This window comes from Hibiscus syriacus, unplaced genomic scaffold (genome assembly GCF_006381635.1).
Source record: "Hibiscus syriacus cultivar Baekdansim isolate YM2019G1 unplaced genomic scaffold, ASM638163v2 tig00110287_pilon, whole genome shotgun sequence".
NCBI classification, from domain to species: domain Eukaryota; kingdom Viridiplantae; phylum Streptophyta; class Magnoliopsida; order Malvales; family Malvaceae; genus Hibiscus; species Hibiscus syriacus.
Window position 1 is genome coordinate 116,195 of NW_024062662.1, and position 20,219 is coordinate 136,413.

The 20,219-nt window shown below is 31.8% G+C and overlaps 2 protein-coding genes and 1 pseudogene across 2 annotated transcripts in view; 2 read left to right on the top strand and 1 right to left on the bottom strand.

Annotated features, from left to right (window-relative positions):
* LOC120116204 (putative uncharacterized protein DDB_G0277003) overlaps positions 1–19,938 on the top strand; it is a 28,457-nt gene extending 8,519 nt beyond the window's left edge. Inside the window, exons 11-13 of the mRNA XM_039136740.1 lie at positions 14,507–14,510; positions 18,162–18,171; positions 19,928–19,938. The gene's annotated coding sequence lies outside the window, so the exon portion shown is untranslated. The remainder of the gene's footprint in view (positions 1–14,506; positions 14,511–18,161; positions 18,172–19,927) is intronic.
* On the bottom strand, positions 2,718–4,652 carry LOC120116208 (annotated as a pseudogene).
* LOC120116207 (probable E3 ubiquitin-protein ligase LUL4) lies at positions 6,666–9,343 on the top strand. The gene is made up of 4 exons (XM_039136743.1): positions 6,666–7,072; positions 8,096–8,615; positions 9,047–9,145; positions 9,237–9,343. The coding sequence occupies exons 1-4, from the start codon at positions 6,729–6,731 to the stop codon at positions 9,276–9,278; spliced, it is 1,005 nt and encodes a 334-aa protein (XP_038992674.1). The 5' UTR covers positions 6,666–6,728; the 3' UTR covers positions 9,279–9,343.
* Positions 19,939–20,219: the final 281 nt, after the last annotated feature.

Genomic DNA, 20,219 nt, shown 5'->3' on the forward strand with positions numbered 1-20,219 from the left:
ATTGTTAATATTAACATCTGATTTCTTTTATCTACATCAGTCCCTAAATTAAAAATGAAGCAAAAATAACTTACTTTAATTATTAAACAATTAGAATAATTTGATCAAATAATATATGCAACAACAACATAGAATCTTCATCAGTTAGCAGTGTTAGCAAATTGAAGAGAGCAAAAACTCGATGGATGAATATTTCCTCTTCACTTTTACAAGTAAACCGTACGTTCTGGTTGAGCCAAAAAAATGTACAAGTGATGACATTAGAAAGATGTAGACAAAAAGAGATTAGGGACTAATATGAAAGGTAACCAAACTCAAGGATTAAATGAATATCAGTATTTAGAGTGGAAATGTTTGAGATTGAAAGGAATCTTCGAGTCCAATTCTAGAACGGCAGAAATGAACGATTTTCTTCTTCATAATTTAATAATAAAAGGCATTGAAAAGGTCAATAAATAAATTCCGAATAATTGTAGCCGGAATGGTGCTCATGATTGAAAAAAATAAAAAAAAAAGACCGAATAAATTAAAGCTTAGCGCAAGGATTCTATTACAAACTTCCCACTCATTCTTCTTTTGCTACAATGAATGTTTGAGTTATTCGTCTAAGTCCGCCTTACAAGTAAACCGTTTGATATGTGTTTGGCAACAAATGTTTTTGAAAGAATATAAAATAATAAGATATTTTACTATTAAAATATAAGAATAAAATAATAGTAAATATATTTTAACTTATTAAATAATAAGAATAAAATAAGATACAATATATATTTACTTAAAAGTTAAGATAATAATAAGATACAATAATATATTTTAATAAATATTGTATCTTAATTTAAAATAAGAATAAAATATATTTTAATATATTTTTAAAAGTTAAAATAACAGTAAAATATATTTTTAATTTGAAATGAGAATAAAATATATTTTAAGTAAATATAATAGTAAAATGTATATTTTTATATTAAATTAATAATAAAATATTTAAATATATTTTAAGTTAAGATATTTTAAAAAATATATTTTTTAAGTGATGATAAAGATAAAATATATATTTTTACATTAAAATAAAAATAAAATATATTTAATAAGTTAAAACAAAAATAAAAGATAATTTTAAAATTTAAGATATATAAAATATTAATAATTTTGAGCGAAACATTTACATTCTAAGATATAATATATATGTCATTTATTGTCAAAATCATTTTAAATGATTGCTTTGGTTCAATGGTTTGACTTCTCTTATTCCAGCCAAAGGTGTTAGGTTCAATTCACCTTCAATTCACCTTGCCCCTCTTATTCCGTAGTTTTTTTTTTAAAAAAAGAGGGTGCAACCATTTGATTTTATTGGGTTGATTTTATTGGTGAAAAATAAATATATTAAATTAAAATAAATTTAATTATCCGATTGAATGAGACAAGTGTCACCAATAACACATGACACCTCCTGATTCTATGATTAAATTTATTTTAATTTATTACAATTAGGATCAAATTGAAAGAATATATAAATAACAGAGACTAATTATATAATTATACCAAAATATTTTAACTGCCTCATCTGCTCCGTTAAATGTTAATGGCTGGCTTGATTAAAGTATTTAAATAATTGCATGGTCTGATTGATTTAATTGAAACATTGATGGTCAAAATGATCTTTTATCATACTTGAGTGGTCACTTGTGTATTTTACCCTATTATCTAATAGTAAGATACAATGCAACAACTGAAGGTGTGCCCAAGTGCACGGCAACAATTGAAGACTAGGTGCACACCCACTTGATAGTAGAATTATGAAACATTTTAATAAATTTTATATTTTTATAATTTAAATTTAAAATTAAATTTTAACATATTATCTTTTTAAATTGTTCTCAACTTTTCAAGTCGAATATCAAATAACTCATTTCAACTTTTAAGAATTCAAATCAAGTTCTAATGTTAGATTAACTTTACTAAATTAAACTTGAATAACTCGTAATTTGTCTCACCTAATTACAGTCCTAACTGCAACAACATGAGCCACGAACCAGCCTCTTTCATAGAACAACAACACTTTTGGCTCTTGAATTTGTGCAAAGCATGGCTACTCAAACATCAGTCTCGAAGGGGATGATATGCTAGTGATTTTGTTTACAAAATACCATTTATAAATAGGTTTTGATGTTGAAAACACCGAGAATTTCATTAGCTTTTAAAGATAAAGCAGTAGAGCTAGAATCTGGCAAAGATTTCCATCACATCATCTGTTTCCGACCACCACCTCTGATGATGGCCGATGTTTATCAAATACCATTTATAAATACCTTTTGACCTTCTCTTTCAACCCATCAGTTTAGATTTCTCAAATTCTCTAAATCTCAAGCCAAACATTCAACAAGGTGAAGCAACACATTTTGGTCTTTAAGGGCGTAAGACTTTAACCACCCCTCCAGCACTCTCTCGGTTCATCTCTGCACACATGACGCACACCAACCCTAAATCCAGGTAACAGAGATGGTAATGCTCAAGACAGCATTACCATGGCATCAACCAAAATCACTACCTTATAAACAGAAAATACCAGAGGATTTCCGTTTTTAAATGGTTAACATGACATTACATGTTTTTTAGGGTATCTTCACGTGGGTGGGAATTGTATATGATACTCAAGAGGTACCATTCATCCAGGAAAGAAACAATATAATATAATTATATAAACTTTGGTTGGGCCCATTGGCATATTATACAAGAAGCTTTACCTATGAATGCTCAGTTTCTTGAACTATATTCAGCCTCCTCAATCTTCTGGAAAACCAAGAAACCTATTTATGAGTTTGGCCACCGGTGTGGCATCTCCAGGAGAGTATGGAACAAGAGTCTGCAGATCCATACTGGCTATAGTTTGGTGAAGTGTAGGAGGACGAGCACAAACTAAATGTTTTCTCTCTGCCAGTTCTTCCGCTAGCTCGTTCTGATGATTATCCATCAGATCTTCATTGACAACCACGATTAATGGTTTGCCGAGCTGCAAGGTCTCAAATATGCTCCCGGAACCTGCATTATTGTTGGAAACAGTTCCTGAACAGTGTTTTTTGTGCTTGGAGAATTTAACAATGTATACACACGAATCTAGCAGAAATACTCATGACAACCACAAAAATAGTAATTTCAGATAAACGAGATAAATCTTTAGCTTCTAAATGACTTCAAGAAGTTGTGCCATGACAAAATCATGTGTTGCGTATAAAAGCTGAGCAAAAAAACAGGTCCAGTGTATCTTACACTTCTGCTTGTAAATGTCTGATCAATTTAATTAAGGGTAAACTATGTATTTAGTTACTCACCTATTCTCGTGCTTCTATTTTGGTCATCCAACTATTTTTTTCTTTCAAAATCATACCTAACGTCCCGTTTTGGTTCTGTTTTCGTCACACGCTGTTAAAAAATAAAGAGAACTGCTGTTGTGCCACATCATCATTGAAAAAATAAAAAAATATCACATCAACAGTTCTGTTTAATTTTTAACAGGTGGGTGACCAAAATGAAACTAAAACATAATGTTAGGTATGATTTTGAAAAACAAAATATAGTTGGGAGACCAAAACGAAACCGTGAGAATAGGTGGGTGACTAAATACGTAGTTTACCCTTTATTTAACCATATGTGATGAATTAGCTGCAATAATATGGTAATGTTATCCAGGGATCACGCCAAAACCCTCAAATGTTCTTTTTTCTGAATGGAAAAAAAAACAAAAACAAAATAGAGCAGTATAGAATATGCTTAACCAAGTAGATAACATCCAACAAGCATGTACAATATTTGCAGTATGAATAAAGGGAACACAAGAGTGATACCCTATTTTTTTACCAAGGAAAGTTGAATATAAACAGGGTAAGGAATGTATGAATATATGCATGTAACTATGTATCAACAGCTACCTGCATGACTGATCACAAGAGATGCAGATCTCAAATGGTCTGCAATGCTTGACGAAAATTTGAAGTAGTCGACAGCCAAAGATCCATCATCACCAGTAGACTACATTAAAAAATAAAACTTAGGAAAATCACAGAATAAAACAAAAGGAAGAAAAGGATGCAATCTTCATTTCAAAAGAGAAGTGGCATAGATTAATTTGGATATCTAATGGAATAAAACTCTATCTTCATCATTAAAAGTTTGAAACATTCAAAGCAACCAGCAAACCGATAACAAAATTGTGAATTACTTGACATAGAATCCTGTTGGAAGATTTGAACTTGGCTTAGAACACTGTTGGAAGAATTTGATACTTCTTTATTTCTTGCTCTTCTCTAAACTCATATTCATAAATCCACATCACAATTTGATCAAAGCAATTTCAATAATCAATTCTTTTTCTCCCATTAAAGATTATCGAGCACTATTTCATTACCTATATACAAGTCAAAATGAGGAGCTGTTCACTAGTCACTCAGAGTTCTGATATACCTCCGTAGGAAGATATGACCCTCGACCCATTTGAATGAGAAGATCAGTGTACCCTCTTCTCAATAACTCATCCTTAACTTCCTGAGAATCCACCACTTTAACAAGTGCATCGAAACATGTTGTTCCCACTGTAACAAAACCACTCTCTTTCCCTTCACCTCATACTGAGTCTCTCCCATCTAGAATAACCTACAGTTAACACAACATACAAAAAAATTGTGATGACTTAAATCATAAATAACCAAATTCATATTTTATTATTTACTCAGCCAAAACAATAGTATTTATCAGACATCTCAAATGGGCAGAGTATAAACTCTGTCAAAACAGAGAACAATAGAATAAAACTCTCAGACTGGAGTACGAAATAGAAATTTCAAACCTCAAACAACCCTTAACAGTAGCAGAGGCACCTTAAAGCAGAAACATAAGCAGAACCAGCCAAAGACAACCTCAATAAAGAATAATGAAAATAGGGAACCAAGAAACAGTATGACCATACCAAACTGCACTCTATACACTATTCTTTGGTAAGTTTGTCTGATGTATAACACATAGTAACATTTTATCTGGTTTGATTATCCAAATCAGTTTTTGTCAAAAAGAGCCCAAAGAAAGATCGCATTTGTCTAAGGTGACTCAAATTGAAATAACTCATCCTTGTAAATACAAACATTGGCTAGGAACCTGACTCTGGATGACCACCAACAAATCTGCAAAGCAGGGTTTTGGCCCTTTTGGGTAATCCTTCTTTCCTGTCTAGAACCTTAATGGCCATAACAGATCAGCATAAATCATAATTTGAAGTATTATTAGTAAGAGAAAAAAGAAACGTTTCGAATATAAAGAATAAGATCTCATAACAGAAATCAAAATTTGAAGTATTATTAGTAATAAAAGAATGAAGTTTGAGAAAAAAGAAAGAAAGGATTCCAACCTCGCAAGTAGTGGCAGATGAGGAGCAAATGAACAGATCAGCAGAAGAGCAGTCGAATCAGAAAGACGCAATAACAGATCAACAGCAATCAGCAAGAGCAGAGGAAAGCAGCGATGGGTGGAAGAACGGAACTGGAAGCAAACGGCGGCAAAAACAAAGAAAAGAAAAGTAAAATACAAAATTGGACTGGATGGGGGCCGTTGGGCTGTGACAAAACAATTCATATGGGCCACTTTCTATTTTTCAAAAAACATATGCTAAAATGATCAACGGCTTTGATAATGGGGAGAGTAGAATTCCAGTTATCTTTTACAAGTCGATCAAAATTGTGATGTAAGGACCAACCATAGAAGTATCGAAACGGTTGTTTTTTGTGGTGTTTAGAATAGCATGAAGAGACTATAATTGTCCTGTGATCGAATTTCATATGAAGAAGATGAACTTTTGATGATGGGAAGTAGGGTAACCATGTGGAGTTACGTTAACCTCTATCAAGTGAACAAAGTAAGGGACTTTGTACAAAGATAATATTTGTTTAGAATTCTCTTAATCAGTTGATAATCATATTTATTTATAAATTTCTTAATCAATTGATAATTATAGACTCAACTGCTCGAACTTATAATCTCTATGTAAAATAACATTATCTTTTACCACTAAGATCACTTAATGTGTTCAAATATAAAATATTAAAGTGACAATAAACCCTTCTTTGATTTAGAGGTGTTTATTGTACGGTTTTAACCGAAATTTAGTTTGGATAATCGGTCGGTTCATTTGATAATAATTTGATCGACGATTAAAAAGTTTTCAAAGTTTGATTATCGTTTAATTCGATTCGAAACCGATTAATTATCCGAATTAATTGAAATTATTAAATATTTTATATTTTATATATATTACATCTCAAACCCTTTAAGAATTAATATCTAACTATTTTTTAATCATAGTATACCTATTAAACTTTTAATTCCCAATCAAATTTTAACCTAAATGGAAAAAAATACCTTTAATAAATTCAAATTAATCTAACTAAAAAAATTATAAAAGATTTCAATTAATTCATTTAACTGATCGAATTAACCGAAATTTATTTATTTCTGTTAAAATTTTTTGAAAAAAATTGTTAGATTAACGATGAATGAGAATAGATTTTGGTTCAGTTATTTTTTTTTAAATTAAATATTAACCGATTGAAAATCTCTACTTTGTTTTAGTTGATGATGCACACACATATATATATTGATCCTTTGCCCAAGTCCCAATGCCGAAAACCATAACACATAAAATGCCAAAAACAAAGGTCTCGTTCTGAAAAACAGCAATTGAATCCATGGGACATTCCCTTAGCAAACTACGACGATTCCACCATCAAAACCAAACCCATCTTCCTTCACTAAATAATCCAACATCCTTCAATGGCAGTTCTACTCAGAACATCTCAATTCCATCATCCTCGCCGTCTTCTTCTTCTTCTTCTTCTTCTCCTGATGTTAATGCACCCCGCCCTTCTGCTTCCATGATGTCTCCCCCGCCTCCTTATGTCGATCACACAACCGCCAAGAAGATCAAGAATGATATTAATATTCATAAGGACAGTATTTCGCTTTTCCTTGATCACACTCACTGGGATTCTCACTTGATTTCTTTCACTTTTGATGCTCTTGTCGATGGCAGGTCAGATATATTCATATATATATATATATATATATATATATATATATATATATATACACTCTCATATATGTCATGAGTTTTTTTTGTATCTTCACTAGTTTGAACGTTTTCGTGATTAATACATTACTACATCTGGTTTTTTTAATTATCTAGAATGATTACGAGAGTATCTGTTCATAATTTTTGTAGTCATTGATAATACATTCTACAAACATAATTACTCGAACAAATTCTGGTTTTAAGTATGTGGTGTCAACGATTTCTGGTTTAAATCTTCATGGATGGAGTAAGTTTAAAGTTGAAGTGAGTAATTCATGGAGAAGGCATACTTTATTGATGATAATGATACAAACGCTCTTCTTCTTTTTTTCTTTTAAAATAAAGCATTTTCATAGAAAAGGGAGACAATGTGAAGACCATTGAACCCTTCTTGATTGCTAGACATTTAATGTCACTCCAATCTTTATTTTTCCTAAATACTCGTAAAGGACACTTATGTCCCATATGTTGAGACATAATCATTAAAATGTATATAAAATATAAAACATTTGAATAGTAGAATCCATCACTCTGAAAAATATAAGTTGAACTAAAACCAGGTTGTTCTACTATTCAGCTCTATGGATTTAAATTACGGTTGCGGTTACATTTTCAATTACGCTGTGTTTATTTTGATTGCGACATGGCGGGTGCTATTGCAGATATCGCGGTCATGCAATAACAGTTTCAGACGGCACCGTTACCGCTATATAACGGTCGCTATTCAAAAAACATACCGCTTTATGTTCAGCTCAATATCAAGGTTCATTGTATTAAAAAATGCTGAGAACTGATAGCTTGATTAATTCCAGTAGTTTACTTCTTTATGTGCTTGAGATTCCGAATTCAAGTTAGATGCATACTTTCCCTGGTTTTTCTGATGATTAAAAGCAATATTTTATTGAGATTTCAAGAATGTTCCAACTGAATTGACTGTTCATTCTCCATTTGCTCCTGAATTATTTCTTTGTTTCTTTATGACAGTATCACCATATTTTACTTTGCCAAGGAAGGACCTAACTGCAATTTCATGCCAATGTATCCTGAAATTTATATGCCTAAGACAATTCCATTCCATAAAGGATTGGCTCAGAAATTCTATCAGCCATCAGGAACCGGCATCGACATCGGTTTCTTCGCATTCGATCTTCTTTCAAGACCCTCAAAGGAAGAGGATGACATTTTCCCACTTGTTTTATATGCAGAAGCATGTTTACCAACTTTAATGGGAACTGCAGATATTGGTCAGCCTCCACCATTTTCGATTTCTCCTCATGCACAAATCACTGAAGCTGCTTTGAAGCTGAACAATGAGGGCCATTTTGAAGTGAAAGTAATTAAGCAAATATTGTGGATCGAAGGGATTCGATACGAGCTCCGGGATATCTACGGGTTTGAGAATTGTAATGAACAAGGTTTGGATGATGACAGTGAAACGTTTGGGACATGTGTGATTTGCATGACTGAGCCAAAAGATACTGCTGTTTTGCCTTGTAGACATATGGTAAGACTTCCCTTCATAAACCATTCCTAAGTTAATTGGGATGAGTGTTGGCTACATGTATACTCGATCTCCGTATGTATGTTTGAAAGTGTCGGATATTAGTGTCAAATACGAATACTTTATGAAAAATGATGATTCGAAGCAACATAGAATAATTCCATCTTTCTAGCAAAAGAAAATTCAACCATTGTTTCATTTAAACCAGGATAACAGGCTAGGAAAGCAGATTCTTCCTTCTTTTAGCTGATGAAGCTTGATTGTTAAGAAAGCTAGGTTATGATTCGGTATGTCTATAAACTAGTATGGATTTGATAGTACGATCCCTCGGTCACTCCATATCGAAAAAAGGCAATCTCGTAGTTTTTGGTCTCTGAAGATACATTGTTAAATGCTCGATTTTATCTTGCTAATGTAAAGTTTTTCTTCACCAGTGTATCTGCAGTGATTGTGCAAAACAATTGAGGTTGAAATCGAAGAGGTGTCCTGTATGTCGCCATTTGATCCAAGAACTTATAGAGATAAAGATTGAAGTAAGAAATCAAATCAAAATCTATGTTTTACATTATTCTTGAGATCTTTAGCATTGAATTGAGTTGCAAGCTTTTATATTTCTTGTTGCAGAATCAAACCAATCAAAGCCGGTTTAGAAGGATAGCAGAATAAAAAGGAAAACACACAAGACTCATTGGATGGACAGTGTTTATAAACATCTTTTGTGGCATATATTATATCTTCTTTAATATCTGAAATGTCTTCTGAACCATTTAAGACATTCTCCTTTACAATTACATGCTTTTGCTATTGTTCAAGATTGCTGGTGTAGTTGCATACACTAGAAAAACAAAGAAAACTATAGAACCACGGAGTTGTTTTATGTGATGTCAACCAGTGGACTAATGTTGGAATCTTAGCTTCTTCGACTCTTTTTCTCGTCATCGGCTACGGTCTAGTATAGTTACAATGTTACACACTTACATACACAGGCAACCACTTTTCTTGTCAAATCATAGCAACTGCTTTTAAAAAGTGATATCTACCGGATTTTCTCTCAAATCATAGCAACTGAAACCCCTTTTCTTGTCACAGATTACGGTCTAGTATAGTTACATATACAAGCAAACGAAAGTGCAGACCTGGGGGTTTATTGAGTTAGTTCATGCAACTACTATTAAAAATTGATATGCAACAAATTTACGTTCGAATCTCAACATCTGCAACTCTATTTTTAGTCCCGGACGATGGTCTACGGTCTGTGTGATGCTTGTGGAACAGAAAAGGCGGAGAGAATGTTTGGTGTACAAGTTAGCAGAAAAGAAAAATAAAGTATGGGCGAAGATTGATTTGGGGTGTGAGGAGGGGACAAAAGTGAGGTGTTATGTGTTTGAATAGTATGTTAAAGTGAAAAAGAATGATGAGCTCTTAGAATTTGAATGTTTGTTGAGATTTTTCTTTACAGCAAAAAGCGTCGATGTGGGACTTTCATCATGTCAGCTGCAGAACGTTAGAATAATTATATTACACTCACTTTATTCCCATTCATATTGTCCTTTGAATGCTCCATTCTTATGCTACGCTTTGCTTTACTGCTGCTCTTGAGATGTTTAAAATAACATGTAGTCCAAAGTAAAAGATGTTGACGTGGGACAAGCCAATCTGATATTACAGCGTATTTATGAAATATTTGAAATTAAGTTTTTTAGGATAAATTGTACGTTTAGTACCTAAATTATTGTTTTTGTTAGATTTTGGTGTCAACCTAAATTATTGTTTTTGTTATATTTTGGTGTCTACATTTTTTTCCCAAACCATATTTAATGTTTAGTTTCTTCTTCTTCTTCTTCTTCTTCTTCAAGAAGAAAAAGTAAAAAACATAACACCACCTTCTCTAACTTATACTAAACAAAATCCCATGATATCTCTATTGTCAATTTTTTCTACTTCACTTTCTATATACAATCAATCCTTCACCATTTTTAGTCTTAAAACACACTATAAAGCACAATATTCTCTTTGTTTTTTTTTACAGAAGCACACATACATTTCATACATACAAAGAGAATGTTGTTTTTTTTTTATTTGATCAATGTCAAACAAAAGGTGATCATTATTTGCCCAAATCCACCAGCTTCCATGCCTAGAAATGACCTTGAATCTGAAATTCAAGGCATCATTCGAGAATCTGTTTGTATTCTGAATAGCTCATGTGACGCTGCGTACTTTGGGTTAAGAATTTCAGGTTGATCTGAGTGGACTATGAATGAACATAATATGATATCTTGAAGAGTTTGATCAAGTTTGGGCTTGATTGGGTAGGATTGAATCCAAATAGCCATAAAAAAGTATTTTTGAATTAAGACCAAAAGAGGAAGTACCAAAGATGAAATTAATCCATTCTTTGAAAATAAGGTTGAAAATCTATTGATTTGATGAATTCATAATTGAGTTAATTGTATCATATATCCTCAAAGTATGACCTTCATTTTAAATTGGTCCATAAATTTTTTAATATTCCAAATTTATCTCTAAACTATGACTATCATTCTAAATTAGTCCTCAAACTTTTAAACATTTCAATTTCATCCCTAAACTATGACTTTCATTATAAATTTGTCCCCAAACTTTTTGAACATTCTAATTTCATCCCAAACTATATGTATACACTAATCACATCCCTTGTTAATAAATAACTATGGTTGAAACTAATTACATGTTTGGATGAATTTGGGGGTGAAATTAGAATATTCAAAAGTTTAAAGACTAGTTTAGAAAGGGGGTCATGGCTTAGGGATGAAATTAGAATGTTCAAAAGTTTAAGGACTAATTTAGAATGAGAGTCATAGTTTGAAGATGAAATTAGAATATTTAAAAGTTTAATGACCAATTTAAAATGAAAATTATAATTTTGGGATATATGATGCAATTAGCTATTCATAATTGGATAATTAAATTCATAGTTTAATGTACTCTAAAACCAAAGATAAAGTAGAAAAGGTTAGTAGGGGGAGTAGTTGCGTTTTGCTTATTAGCCTGTGGTTCATGCCCTGAACCAACACACGACACGGTTGAACCACTGACCCAATTTTATCAATTATTCATTTATATTTGGCTCATGACAGTCACCACACCAACCGTACCATACCATACCATATAATATTAATCTTATCTCTAACAAAACAAAAGGGTTTGTCCTATGAAAAAGCTTCCAGGTAGGTGACTGGTGGACTAGTTAGGTCATCGGATTAAGGTTGATTTTTGTATTTTAATATAGGGTAAATTGCACTTTTAGTATCCTAACTATCATTTTTGTTCTGTTTTAGTCACTAATTATTTTTTTCAAAATTATAATCACCATTACGTTTTAGTTTCATTTTAGTCACATATCGTTAAAAAATTTATAAAACTATTGACATGACATTTTTCAAAGAAATCAATAATGATGTGGCATATCTTTTGGTGATACGTCAACATCGTCGTTAATTTTTAACAGTGAGTGACTAAAATAAAATTAAAATATATTATTAGATATAATTTTAAAACAAAAATTAACTGAGTGACAAAGACGGAAAAAATGATTTTTAAATATTTTAATATTTTATATAAAGAAATTCGGTAACAATAAGGTACTAATAGGGTACTTTTATTTGAGTTGTTGGGGTTGGGGGACCCTCCAGAGATCGACTGTCCCAAGTTGTTTGTCCTGATTTAAGGACTACTAGACACTTATGTTGCGGACCTAACATTTATTTTAAGTGTAATTGTTCTTTTTAAGGTCATAGTTTTGGTGACATAAAAATTTTGATATGAAATAATTGAGTAGGACCATAATGACCTCAATCTTTATTTTTTATTATAAATTTTAGATTTAATCTCAATCTTACCTAGAGGGGAGGAGAATGAAGATTATGAGAAAAGGAAGATGAGTGCTCCTAGTAGATCAAAAAGTAATGACTTAAAAGAATATATAGAATAAAAATGAGCAACTTAACAAATCAACCAAATGTATTTACTCACCTTAACCCCTAATTGAAAGTTTATTATGAAATTAATTTATATATTATAAGTTAATTAAATTCAGAAAGATTTAATCCGGTCGATGCATATTGTTACTAAACAATAATATATTTCAACATGTTTAAAATTTAAATACCATTATTTATATGAATCTATTAACATATGTGTTAAAAAAAATTACCATTATTTACACTAGCTTCTTTTACTCTCACATTATAACTTCTTTTTACAGGGAAAAGGACTTAACTTATTTTTACTGTTAAACAGTTGTGAAAAAGGTGGAAGTGACAAAAGCTTATTGTGAAGTTCTTTTTTATTTCATGAGAGGAATGGTAAAACTCCATTGTGTAAATTTTTCCCAATGCCTGACGAACATAGGTTGATTGCATCAAGTCATAGATAAAAGAAATGTCAGTTCATCCAGGTTGAAAAAACTATATCTCTGCTTTATATTCAGTCTTTACTTCTTAGCCTCACATCTCGTTCTAGATATTGCCCAAAAGATTTTCTTATGTAGCAATCTTTGTTTTTTTTTTTATATTAATCTTAGTTGATAATAACTAATTGTATTTATTCTAAATACTCTCAATTATTTGACAATGAACGTTCAAATACATTGCAATCGCTGATGTCCAAACTTGAGACCTCTAAGAATAACAATCATCTCTTTAACCATTAAAATCGTTTGATTTGTGAGTTTTTTGTCATTTTATATGAACGGATTAAGACTGAAGGGATTAAATTATAAATATATTAAGAGTACAAAGATTATATATATATATTATTATTAGAATTATAGGTTCATGGTTGTCCTTGATAATATCATCTCCAAAGTTTTAACTTAAGTTTTTTTTACTATGAGTGAAATGTGCCTATATCATTGCACCCAACACTTGTTATTGTATAAAGTGCAACACTTGTTATTATATAGTGTTATTAATCTTTTTTTTTTAATCAAAGATAAACTTTCATTAAAAAAAAGGAAAAAAGATTACAACAAAAGCGAGCCAATGACCCGAGAACAAATGGACCAACAAAAATTCAAACATACAAAGCCTAAAGAAATGAATAATCTTAAACCAAATCTAAAGAAACAATGTAGAAGGTGAATTGAATTATGCTTTTTGAACAAAGTTGAAAGGTTTAGATAGGAAGAACCCCAATTGAATTATATCATCAACAAAGAAAAATAAAGTTAATAAATTTAAAAATTAAATTACAATATATAACAACTAAAAAGATAATAAGTGATAATACAACCAATGATTAAAGTTCAAATAGTAACATGATTATGTGACTTTACGCCCCCCGCGAGTTGCGAGTAGAGTTAACAATGTTCAACGTGAGAAAGTGACGATGAAATAGAAATGAGGTAGTGGCTTGGTTAGTATATCAACGGCCTGGTCCGCAACATAAAGATGTATTACTTCAAGAAGGCAATTTTCAACTCACTGTTCACATACAAAATGGAAATGAATAGTAACATGTTTTATTCGACTATGAAAGATTGGATTGACACAAATGTTGGTGGTGCTGACGTAATCACAAAAGATTTTCGGAATGCTTGAAATCGGAAATTGCGATTCGAAAAGCAAATTGGTGAGCCAATTTATCTTAGAGACTGTTGCAACAACAAAACAATATTATGCTTTAGAGGAGAGTGACTAAACCTTTTCTTAAGACGGAGAAAATAGGAATAGAGCCTAAATAGACAACATAATCAGTAGTAAATGTGCGATCAATGATATCACCAGTCCAATCAGAGTTAGAATAGGCAATTAAATGATGATAAATTTTTCAATAAATTTGAAGGTTAAAGGTTGTAGCATGTTGAAGATATCGTATAATGCATTTGAGAGTCATCCAATGAGACATGGTAGGTCGGTGCATGGCTTGAGAAAGACAATTGACGATGAAGGCAATATCCGAGTGAATAAAAGTCAAATAGTGTAAATTGTCTATGATATGGCGATAAAAAAGCTCAAATTTATACGTACCGATAATGTAGGCCAAGAAAACTTCATACCCCTTAGAAATCAATTTTATCAGCCTTGATAGCTTAAACTATGGAAGTTGGACCATTAATCTTCTCTTCCATCATAGTGACACTATTCTGCCCCAAACCAAACATAAATAATCTTTATTTTTTTACAATCGATCAAAGCTTAATGTCTCGTTAGTCAATCAAATCCTAAAATGAGGTCGCGAAAGGTAATTCCTTGAGATCAACGAGAAATTGAGTCTCTTGAATCATTAAAGAACTGTAATCCCTTCCAATCTAGAGTGTCATATTAGGGTCACCGGAGCGACCCACTGTAAAAATAACGGAAAATTTAAATCTTTTATTAAAACATGTAACTTATAAAATGATTTATCAGTACACATAAATAAAATAGATTTTCAGACTCGTATATAAAATAAAATACAATTAAATGCCCCTAATCACATGTACCATACTCTGCAAACAACGCCGGAAGAACTCCTTTACTAAAGTCGATAGATGCACTGATACTATTCTTCTATCCTGAAAAGGTGAGTAACAGAGTGAGCTTTGGAAAACTCAGTAATACAGAACTACCAGATGATGCTGAAGAATGTGCAGATACAGATAAAAATATATTTCCTTATTGGTTCCGACATCTACATATTTTTTATGCTGAGCAGAGATCCTACTGATATTTCAGGTGGTAACGGACAATGATCTTTCAATTCAGAGAAATATTTCGGATGACTGAGTTCAGGAGATCAGAATAGGTAATCTAGTGTGTTCCCGTAAAACCAATAAAAGATACAGATCTTTTTAAAATATATATATATATATATATATATATATATATATATATATATACCCCCATCCTTTCACAATCTGTTTGTGTAGGTTCCCAGGAACCATACACCCCGCACAACCAGTAAGGCCCTGAGCACACAGCATAGAAGCCTGCAGATATACTTCCTCCAACAATAAACCCCCCATATAAAACATTTCTCCGTCAATAAACGAAGATATCAGAAATCAAAACAGAATTCAGATCAGATATCAGAACATAATCCAGATCAGAAATCAGAACAGAATTCAGGTAATGTATCAGAACAGAATTCAAGTCGGAAATCAGATAAAATATTTATGTGATTAGGGAACACACCAGAGTTTATGGATATTATTCAGAGGTACATGATAATCTTAACAGGCAGAGACACACGGATCTTCAGTACACCTGTAACATCCGCAATACCGGGTTAGTGACCAAATTGTAAAGTTTTAGAATTTGGTGACTAAAGTAGAAGAATGAAATAATTCAATAATTATTTGAATTTATATAGGGAAGGTTATTTGGTAATTATTGAAGGAAATTAAGGGTATTATGGTCTTTTCCTTTAAAAGATATTCTTCCCCCTTTTATAAGAATGAAAAACGTGGGAAGAGAGCTATCTGGAAGCTTTCTTCTTCTTGCTTTCTCTTCTTCACGTGGGGCTAGCTACAAAAGGTAAGTTAATTTCAGTTGGATAATTCTTAAGTTTTAAGCTTAGTTTTGATTCTTTGGGTATTAAATAAGCTTAAGGAAAGCTTATATGGGATTTAAACAATAAGATAAAGGAATTATGAAGGAAATTTCAATATGAGTTTTAAGATAAAATTTTGATATGGTATGGTTGTTGAGGTTTTATGGATGAATTTGACTTGTCATCAATCTAATTAAGAAGTAGGAAGTGTTAGAATTGGAATTAGAACACATTGAAAATTTGGTATGATTTTTGAATCTTATATGGAAGATAGAATTTTGAGTTTAAAGAAGTGATTATGGAGTAGAAATGAGTTTAAGTATGTGTATGAAAGTTAGGAATATTAAAGGGAATGAAGTATGATGTGTTGAACTGAAAATGAAGGATTTTCGAGCTCAAAATATGATTTCTGGGCAAGGGGAATCGGTACCCATTCAAGGGGAACCGATACCCCTTCAAACGAACAAGAATTTCCAGTATGTCATAGGGGAACCGATACCCCCATGGGGGGGGAACCGATTCCCCCTAAAGGAAAATTGGGAATATGGGTTTAATTAGTTAGTTTAAGTTGCTAGTATCCAATTACAAGGTGTAGGTATCTAATGATGGTCTCGAAATGTACATTTATGTAGATTCTACGCATAAAGCAATTCCGAAACGTTTGGCAAGTAAGATCGATCAAGGGAAAGATAAGAGATTGGAATTGGCTAGTGAGGCCAGGTGAGTGCATATTAGTTAGTTGATGGTGCTAAATGGAAATAAGACTTGCGACAAGTCTATTTCCTATGTTAGAATGCATGAATATATGATTATACGTATATGAATGACATGAATTGTATGTATGCATGAATATATGTGTTGATATGCTTTTGAATGTAATGTTATGAGAAGTATGTGCTATATAAGGTATATATATATATATACATATGTGAAACTGAACTATGTGACTGCATGAGAAAGATATGAGCCATATGACATAATATAGGTGAATATGAGAAAGCAAAGTATGAGATATAAACTATGTGATCATAGTAAAAATATAATTATATTTTTACATGATAGGTGAAATAAACTGGATAATATTGATCTATAGGATGAAGTGAAAATAGTACACCAACTAGGGGATTTGAACATAAATGATAAGATGAACGTATAAGATAAGCTAGATGGGAAGGATTCATAGGTTTAAATAAAACTATAACACATGGGTTGAATGATAGAAATTTGTGAAGTTATATGAGAAGATTATAAGAGCTATATGAAATTGAATTAAGTAACAGATTAGATTATATATAGAAATAATAGAAGTGAGATATGTTTATAAGTCTGCCCTAGATGAATACGAAATATAAGAGTGCTATATGATTTATATTAGGATAATCTTGAGGATATATATATATATAGATAGATATGAAATGAAATGAAATGAGTTATATGAATACCCCATTTATGTGATGAAATGGTGAATTACCTGAACATGTGAATATATATGTTTAAGAGAAGGCATACGATTAAGATATAAGCAATGTGACTATAAGTATATGTGCTTTAAGTGATATGACTTATAAGTATTTCTATTATAATGTTATATGATATGTTATGTATGTTAAAGGAATTATGTGATGGTATAAGAATTGATAGGAAATAGATATGTGAAAACAAGTATATGTTACGAGACAAAACTTATGACTATAAGCTACGTGAAAGTGTTCTAGGTGTTTCAATATATTATATGAAGTATATGATCTTATGTGAACAAGATATGATAAGTATGTTTATATGAATAAAGGTGATTGGGTGAGAAATGATAGAATTTATATGAAAACATGACATATGTGACATGTGAATTATATGGAAATGATCTACGGGTAAGTGAACTATGTGACTATGTGATCATATGAAAAGAAGCTATGTGATACGTGATATGTGAAAGTGAATTACAAGTTTATGTGTATATTTGAAATGAAATAAAAGATAACGCCCATGTTATGTGTCATGAGAGCTAGGGGTATAGTTGGCATGCCAAGAGTCGAGGGTTTATTCGGTTCTTTAGGACATATGTATATCCTTTGGAACCTGTGTGAAGTCTTGAAAGACACATACTTGATCCATAGTATATGTATATGATTCTTAAGGAATTCTACGTGGTCCTTATGGACAATTCTACGGGCACTTCGGTGCAATTCTACGGGCACTTCGGTGCAATTCTACGGGCACTTCGGTGCATTTATACGAGCTGTGGTGACAGCATAGTGCACAACCTCTATAGACTCACATATCGATAGTTCTCACATATGTACATGGGCTAATCCAGAAATATGAACAAATATAAGTTAGTGGTATGATAAATGCTATAGAAATGATATGATGTTGTATGTATAGTGTTTGATTGAAATAGTATGTGATTATATGATAAACTGTTAATGATGAACTATGTGTATGCATGTCTTTACTGCAATTAATCTGATATGATTTTATACGATATGAAAAATGCATGAAGTTGCTGTAACATGATAGAACAGAACATGCATGTATCAATATAGGTTTTAAAGTGCATTAAGTTATGCCTCACTAAGTCTTCGACTTAGCGTGTGATTGTTTCATACGTAGGTTTCGAGAAGGGTAAGGAGTGTTGCGGAGCAAGACAGGTCAGTTTTCCTTACCAAAAGATCAGATCAGAAATATTTGACAAAGTATGTTTTCGGTTATGTATAAAGTGTTGGCATGTAATAAGTCATTAAGTACGAGCACTCTGATAAAGTCTGTATTTTGTTTTAAATAAAGTTTTAAATTTCCCGGGATTTTTCTTAAGAGTCAAGGTTTGAAAAGTCAATGTGACACTTCGGACTCGTATCCGGGTCGGATACGGGTTGGGGGTGTTACATTTAATGGTATCAGAGCCATGGTTTAGCCGATTCTCGGCATAAACCGAAGTCCAAAAGGTCATAAAAGGTGTACATGCCAACATAGATTGAAAAATTTCTGATCTGATAGTGTAAGGAATACGTTGTCTTGCTAATAAAATAAGAATAGTTTAACACAGTAGAAATCCGATCGTGATAATTTCGAAGTAAGTGAAAGGTGATATTCCTGATTGTGATAGCTATTCACTTGCCCTGGCCAGGCAGGATGAAGAGCGGACACCTCAGGAAATGCCTAGTAAGATCAAAAGTTGATTTCAGAAAGCTGAAATCATATCTGAATAATGATAGAAAATTTTCATCGTTTGGAATCGGAAAAACGATGTAGAGTAGTTTTGCTATTATGTGAATAAGATAGAATATGGTGAACGGGTGTCACCATAAGAATGTTAAAAAGATCTAATGACGTGAGGATTACATATAGAAGAACTCAAGGATAAGTGCATCAGTGACAAGCGTATAAGATGTATATGTCAGAGCTTATGAGTTTGGAACGAAGTGATAATATTGCGCATAAACAAGAGTATGTTTATGATAAGGGTTTGCGGTTAAGATGGAAAGAGTTAGCATTGGCTAACTAGAGTATGTGATAAAAATGTACGGGAATTATAAGATTATAAGATATTGTCAGGATATGATAACCAGATCTGTAATGGATCTGGATACAGTTGCATATTTGGATCATAGTAATGTGGTATAGTAAAGGAAAAGGAAGTAAGAATTTGTATATTTAAATAAAGCTGAGGATTGATAAGAAGAGTTTGAGAATATGTATATCGATGATCAGATGATAAGACACAGAAAGTCAGAATGTTGAGTTTGAGCAAAAGAAATTTCAGGATATATGAGAATAGAGGTGAAATTGATAAGTTGAGTAAGTGAATTTTTAAGATAATTTCGATTTGACAGGATGTATGTGTTTGGTGGATTAGGGTCTGTACCCTAGATTGAACATATATTATTGACTAGCGGTTAGAGTAAAAGTGATAGAATAATAAGATGGAAGGAAAAAGGTAAAGTTGAGTTAATTGATTATGATGTGAATTTGAATATGATTGTATATTCTGAGCAGATAGCTATGATGTAGAAACTGAGATAAGTATTTGCATGGAATCTTCAGGAAGAAAAATACAAGTATAAGAATGATAAAGAATGAAGTTATGTATAAGAA